This window comes from Furipterus horrens, unplaced genomic scaffold (assembly GCF_987537825.1).
Source record: "Furipterus horrens unplaced genomic scaffold, mFurHor1.1.pri manual_scaffold_5, whole genome shotgun sequence".
NCBI lineage: Eukaryota > Metazoa > Chordata > Mammalia > Chiroptera > Furipteridae > Furipterus > Furipterus horrens.
Window position 1 is genome coordinate 203,034,674 of NW_028327175.1, and position 7,183 is coordinate 203,041,856.

Here is a 7,183-nt window from a genome sequence, read left to right on the forward strand (position 1 = left end):
CATAGGACTATGGTTTAGTCTCTGGGGACTCAGTCCTGCGTCCCCATCATAGCCTCACCCGACCTAGAGAATTGCTTGTTTTTGTCTTTTTCTTCTGAAAAACGGAATATAAAACTTCAGTGTGAAGAATGTTGCTGACAAATGAAAAAGACTGCCAGCAGAATTCATTCTGTTGCTCACTTCTCTGCTGCAAAGCCTGGGCATGGTATCCGGGTCCCAGTGGAAGGAAAGACAAGCAATGGAAGCACTTAGGAAAGGAGGGGCTTGTCTGCAGACACACGGGAGCCAGAACGCAGGACTGGCGCCAGGTGCCCACGGTACTCGAGGTCACCAAGTCTGTCATAGGCTATTGGAGGTGGAACACGTGACGATCACATGTGGTCTTACATGAAACACTCAGTGTTTTATCACTTGGGTGGCCAGAACCTATTGGGGTGACGGGTTCTTCCTAACTGGCGTGTGAAGTCCCATTTGGAGCAGGACGTGGTGTGAGTCTTCGCTGTCACAGGGTGGATGCACTGTTCCAGCAGCAGGTCTGCATTCCTCGTGGCCTCACTCAGACCTCGTGACTCTGGCTCCTGCTCATCCTCCAGAGCCCGTGGTGCAGACTCCGGCCCCTTATTCTGCCTCTTTCTTCTCCCTTTTTGTGCCTCATTTCGGATGAAGTGAGTTTTTCTCATTCTGTTAATTGGGAAGACAGCTTCTAGTTATTGTTTTAGTAGTTAGCCGCCAAAATTTTAGTAGAAATACTTAACTTGTTCAGGGCTAAGATGAATTGTTATCTATCCCCTTCCCCCAACAGGACAAGGACTACGGACGCTCGCGCCATCCTCCTGTGCCGCCTGCCTGACCCCGCAGGCTGTGGGTGCTGCGCTCTGAGGGTCTGTGTTGTGTGAATGCACCCATGGCCCCGGCCCCTCAGGCCTCCCTCGTGGGCACTTACTTGGCCTAACAACTGTCTTGAGCATTGCCTTTACTGAGAGTCGGGAGTCACAATGTTCTCCATTCTATTTGCCCGAAAAAGTTCTTACGTCCTTGTTCCTAAAAGATATTTTTGCTGGGAACACAGTACCTGGCCGTGTTTCCCTAAGCAGGCTGGACGCGTCCCACTGCTCTGCGCTCGCTGTCCCTGCCAAGGACCCAGTTGTCCGTCTGCTTTTTCTTTAGAAGACAGTTTGTCTTGTCTTTGTCCTTGGTGTCCACTCGGCTGTGTTAGGGAAGATCCCTGTCTGGTTGCTCTTCACTGGGCTTTTCTCCCTCGAGTTATTGCCTTCACGCCTTCTGTCCCTTCTTCTCTCTCCTAAACCTCCAGCTAAAAGCTGTTAGATACATGTTTCTTAACAGCTCTTGTATCTTCTAGTCCTCCTCTGTCTTAGCTACATTTTAGATCATTTCTTCAGATCCACTTTTCAGTTCACTCGTTTTCTGAGCAGCGTAGGGAGTGTGTCACCGGCTGCTCTAGCCAGCCTGGTGAGACAAGAACCAGCGATGGGAAATTCGTGCCACTGTGTGTAGTTTCAGCTCCATTTAACAAAAACCTGTACAGTAACTTAAACGAGGCTTCCCGGCCTCCTGCAGCCAGGGCCCCTGTCTCAGGGTACGGCACTCACCACCCAGGTTGTAAAAACAGGCTCACTGGGAACATGGTGAGACATTCCAAAGCACGACCTGGAAAGAAATCACCCCTTGAGTATTTAAAGGAATAATTTAGCTGTTTGCTGTGGTTTTGAAAAGCACATGCTTCAGGCCTTGGCCGGGCAGCTCAGCTGGTTAGAGCATCGTCCCAATATGTCCAGGTTGCGGGTTCGATCCTGGTTGGGGCACATACAAGAATCAACCAGTGGTTGCATGGATAAGTAAGTAGAGCAGCAGATTGATGTGTGTCCCTCCCTCCCTCTTTTCGTCTTTCTCTAAAATCAATAAATACTATTTTTTAAGAAACCCATGTAGTTCACACATGCTGATTCAGTTTCCTTCCACATTTTACTGCCTCTGAAATTGAGCAACTTACCGCCACTGGCTGCATCAGCTAAATTTGCCACGCGGTTGTTCTTCTTAATGGTCTAATAGGTGGAAGTACAGCGTGCGTGCAGAGAGCCAGACAGCAACGACCATGGGTCTCGGTGAGTGAGACCACACTCCAGAGTGGAGGTAGCAGAGCTTCAGGCATCTGGACAGCTTCACCTCATCGCTTCACAGCACAGCGTGGCCAGTCACCAGAGACACTTCCTGGGGGCACTCACGGATTTGGGACTAGGGCAGGGGCGTGGGGGCCGGGAGGGGACCAGGGCGCAGGACAGAGTGCTGCCTTGTGGGGTTTTCCTATGAAATACTTCACATGTACAAAACATTTGCAAAATTACGTGTCCTGGCCAGGGAAGTGGGTATCGCCGCCCCACCACCCAGTTTAAGAAGCCCCCAGGGTTGCATTTTTAGAAGCTTGTGAGGAATTCTCTACCCTCCAGGCAACTGCTGCTTTATGTTCATTCAAGATCTACAGTCAAGTCGGGGCCTGGCCCTCCAGAAGTCCTGGAACAGGACTGAGCCAGCCGCACCTGAGAGGCCCGCGGGCACAGGGCCCTGGGCTGGGGTCCCTACAGTAGGCAAGGCTGGTGCAGGGGCACCTGTGGCTGGTGCAGGTGGCTGGCAGGGGCCCTGAAAGCCAACTGTGCCAAGAAGGGACCCAAGGGCCTAACCGAATCCCCCCCCGAGAACCAGAGTGCGTGTGCCCCAGGTCCTCCCCGGAGGTGACACGGAGGTAGCGCTTGCGGGAGACTGGTCACCCAGACCAGGGAGGCCTGTTTGTCACGTCTCACTTGATGAGCCTGATGAGACACCCAGGCTCAGCAGGGGGTCACGGTCTGGGGTCGTCCACAGTCCCACCCTCCCTACTTTGGCTCTACCGGGGTCATCCACGCTGCACAGGCCACTCCTGGTCCCCAGGCTAGCTGGCTTCTGTACCCGCAAAGGTGGGGTCTGCCTTGAGCTTCTCTCCTGTCCCCCTTATCCAGCCGGTCCCCCAAGGACAGGACTGGTATCTCCAGATCCACCAGCAGCAAGTGACAGGGCCTGGATGGGGAACAGGCACCAAGACTCCAGTTTGGGGTGTCTGTCCTCTGACGAGGGGTGACAGGTCTGGGGCTCACGGAAGCCTCTGGGCCTTGGAGACCTTCCACACGGGCTAAAGGAGATGTCAGGCAGGCTGCACGGCCCTGGAGTCTGGCCCGGGAGGGTCAGGCACCCTGTCCTCCATCAGAGGAAGACGGGTAGGCAGCCTGCACCCCAGGGAGGGCAGCCCTTTGCACAGCAGGAGGGTCCTGGTACCAGCAAGTTCGCTTCTGCCCACTCAGCAACAGGGCACGCAGCCGGGGCCTCCCGTGTCTGGGCTCCCACAGGACTGCAACCCTCGAGCAGTAAGCTGGCTCAGCTGAGGGGTCCTGGGTGGGAACCCCACCAGGTAGGTGTGCTGTTCACACGCGGCTGGTTCAACCCTGGCTGCCCTGGCCGCGCCCCAGGACTGTGGGGATCAGCCAGTGCCGCGGGGACGCAGGCCTGCGAGGTGGCAGGGCTGCGTGTGGACCTCTGCTCCGTGCGTACACCGCCCCCCAGTGGAGCAGGGAGAGCCGGGTGCTCGTTTTCCTCTGTGGCTGGTGTCCCTGTCACCTTTGCCGGGGATTTTCTCATAGATCGCGGCCATTCTCACACCACTGGTAAGGGACCGTTGTTCTGTCCTGGTGCATGGCCCTGATTTTCCCATGGGCCCCTCTCCAGAGCCTCAGATGTGAGAAGAGGATCGAGGTACTGGGTGGCCTGAAAAAGCAATGGCTGTGCTCTGGGCTCCAGGGGCTCACGGGGCGGGTCTCATGGCTCTCAGGCCCCTCAGCCCCTGGGGGCTCCCTTTGCACCTTGGCCCCACCGCCTTCTCTGGTGTATTTACAGGGCGGGTCTGTCCCCTTGAAGACCTTGACTGGAGCTGGACTCTGAGTAAACACGCCTGGGGGGATGGTCAGCAGCGGCTGCAGCCCCTCTCACCACCAGCCTTCAGTTCCAGCAGCTTGCACTTCAAGAACTGGGTTAGTTTCCATTTAAAATCTGTTGTGGCCCTGCCTGGTGTGGCTCAGTGGATTGTGCACCAGCCTGCGAACTTGAGGGTCACCGGTTCGATTCCCAGTCAGGGCCCAGGCCTGGGTTGTGAGCCAGGGCCCCAGCTGAGGACGTGTGAGGAGGGGCAGCCAATAGATCCTTCTCTCCCTCTCTTTCTCTCTTCCTTCCCCTCTCTCTGAAAATATAAATTAAATAAAATATTTAAAAATAAAATCCATTGTGAATTTTTATTTTTCTTGGAAACGCAGGGAGAATGATGGCTAGTAACATGCAATTTAATGCAATATCTTCTGGGACTTCTCCACACCTGTTTCCTGTGTGGCACCACCAGCCTGGGGCCTGAAGGTAGAGAGGGGCCCAGAGTCTGTCCTTGCTGCAGCACTGAGGCGGGCTGAGAGGGCAGGGGGCTGCCCACAGCTGGGGTCAGGCTGATGGTTGCGTGGGCTTCTGTCTATCCCAGGCACCTTGACTGCCCTAGTCCAGGGGGAGAGCTGAGGCAGCCCAGGAGACGCCTCTGGTTTGGAGGGACCCTGAACCTGGCGCTGCTGGCCTCTTGCGGGTGCGCCAGCAACTCTTGCTCCTCCCTGGCCCCACACTGGCCGTGGGGCATCTCTCCCTGCAGGGTCCTCGAGGGAGCCCAGCGGGAATGGCTGGTGGTAAGCACAGAACACCTGGGTGCTGTCCACACCCATCAAGGCCACCTGGCCTCTCTGCATTGTGTGGACACCCCACGCACACACCCACATCCACATGCCTACTCAGATACCCCGCCACACACACACCTCATAGACAACATCTCACCTCATTTTTCTGTACTAAAAAAGTAAATATGGGAAAAAATCCCTAACACAAGCGTGAAAGTTTCCATTCTGCCATGAAGGTAACACACCTAGTCAGTGAAAGTAATCAGTGCTCTTAACTCCTGCAGTCCCGGCACCAAACTGTTCCCATTCCTTTGTTCCAGAATCAGCTTCTTGCCGAGGAAGACAGTCTGGAGAATCCTCCCCGGTGGTGATGGTGCCCAAAGCAAAGGCAACGGAGCCCCCGACCAGCCCCAGCCCCGGGCAGAGTAAACTTCAGAATACTTGATTGGCTGCCTGCACAAAATAGGAAGCTCTACCTCCTGCCCATTCCGAGGGCATTGTATGAAACTATGCTCACTGTCTTTCAGGAAAGTTTGTCTAGTAGGAAGATGACTTTTAAAAGATTTTTAAGGTTTTAAAATATCTGTAAGATACCCACAAATAGGTTTGATGCATCGATTATAACTATATCAACAACAAAAACCTGAAAATTTTTTAAAAGGCTGACAGGACCCCGGGAGTTTACCCGGGCTTGAGTTTCCGCGAGAGGACCAGGGCGGGGCGGGGGCGCAGCTCGCCTGCGCGCGCCCTCCCGGCAGACCCCCAGGATACCACCAGGCAAAGCGAGTGTCCAGGCCCCCTAGGAGAGGTAATACACGCCGTAGGCGGTGACGGGCGCAGCGAGGAGTCCCGGCCCCTGCGGCAGGTTGCCTGTGGCCCCGCCAAAACGGCCCGGGGAGCCTTGCAAGTGGGCGCCCAGGGGGAGAGGTAGGGCGATCGCAGGCAGCAACGGCTTGGCCACCAGCTTCAGCTTCTCCAGCTCGGCCTCCTGCAGCCGCTTGGCCTTGGCCCGGCGGTTCTGGAACCAGATCTTCACCTGCGTCTCGGTGAGGCTCAGGCTGCTGGAGAACTCGGCGCGCTCGGCGATGGACAGGTACTGCTTCTGGCGGAACTTGCGCTCCAGCGCCAGCAGCTGCGCGGTGGTGAAGGGCGTCCGCGGCTTGCGGTTGTTCTTGTGTTTGCGGAGGGTGCAGGGAGGGGGGCTGGGGGCGCCTGGGAGGAAAGAGAAGCACAGATTGGGCGCTCAGACGCCGGCAGTTCGCTCCCCTTTCCGACACTCCTGGACCCCCTTCCCGGCTCCGTGATCATGCCCTCAGAGATCTCGAGACCCCAAAAGACACAGAGATACAAGTTAAGGCATCAGGGAGACGGTGCGGGTAGAGGCAGGCCGCTGTGGACTTGGCCTCTGCTCCCCAAATCAGCGGCCTCGCACCCCAGGGGGGGGGAACTCTGCCCATTTGGAGAAGAGAGGAGCTTGGGCTGGAGGCCGTCGCAAGAACTGAGCGCAGAGGCGAGGATTCGGCGAAGCGGAAGCTCACCGTCGCGGGGACCGAGGGACGGGTCGGGAGTACAGGGGCGCCAAGAAGCCGCGGGGCCTTTCGGTGTACCGACTCGGCTCCCGGGTAGAGAGGAGGCCTGGTTGCGTGGGACACGGGGGCGGCTGCAGGGCAGGCACGAGCCGGAGAGCTCAGGTGGGCTGGCTTCTTCGTTGCAGTCAGGCCAGGCGCTTAGGGGCTGGTTACTTTGCGAAGTTACGAACGACAGCGCCCCTCCCGCCCTGGTCCTCCTAACTTGGGCCAGGCGGGCTCTCTCGCGGCCCGGGACCGTGCGACAGGGCACTTACTTGGGGAGGACGAGCGGGCGGCTGGCGGGAACCAGGCCCGGGGCTCCGCGGCGCCCCGCGGCCTCTCCTCCCGGGGCTCCGCGGGCTGCGGACCCAGCCGGCGCTGCGCCTCCAGAAGGGACTCGACGCTGAAGGGCAGCGGGCCGAGCCCCGAGCGGTCCCCGCCCAACGTCCTGAGCCCAGAGGGGTTCATGACGAGCGACGCCGGGGCCATGCGCGAGCCGGCAGGAGCGAGGCTGGAGGGGCCGCAGGCACGACGTGAAGGTCGCGCGCCTTGCGGCTCCCCGGGACTTGGAGGCGACCCGGCCCTCCGTGCCCTATAAAAAGGCGGCGTCCCTTTCATGAGCCGCTGTCCAATCGCCGCGGCCGCTGTCGCGTGGGCCTAGGCGTCCATTGGCTTCGCTGACCCGGGTAACGGATAGGGAGGGGCTAGGCCGTGGCCCGGTACCCGGGCATCCATCGCCGGCCCCAGCCCTCCTGGCGCGCCCCCGTCCCTCTCCCGCCGCTCGCCGCCCTCTCCCGGGGCGCTGCGGGCCCGGCCCGCGCTCCTCCTGACCAGGAGGCTGCTGGGACACCCGGGAAGCCCGCGGAG

At 58.4% G+C, this 7,183-nt stretch overlaps 1 protein-coding gene across 1 annotated transcript; it reads right to left on the bottom strand.

Annotated features, from left to right (window-relative positions):
* Positions 1-5,377: 5,377 nt before the first annotated feature.
* On the bottom strand, positions 5,378-6,898 carry LOC150010818 (homeobox protein MSX-3-like). Its single transcript, XM_090279593.1, has 2 exons — positions 6,592-6,898; positions 5,378-5,960 (listed from the first exon to the last, which is right to left on the bottom strand). The coding sequence occupies exons 1-2, from the start codon at positions 6,803-6,805 to the stop codon at positions 5,548-5,550; spliced, it is 627 nt and encodes a 208-aa protein (XP_090135719.1). The 5' UTR covers positions 6,806-6,898; the 3' UTR covers positions 5,378-5,547.
* Positions 6,899-7,183: the final 285 nt, after the last annotated feature.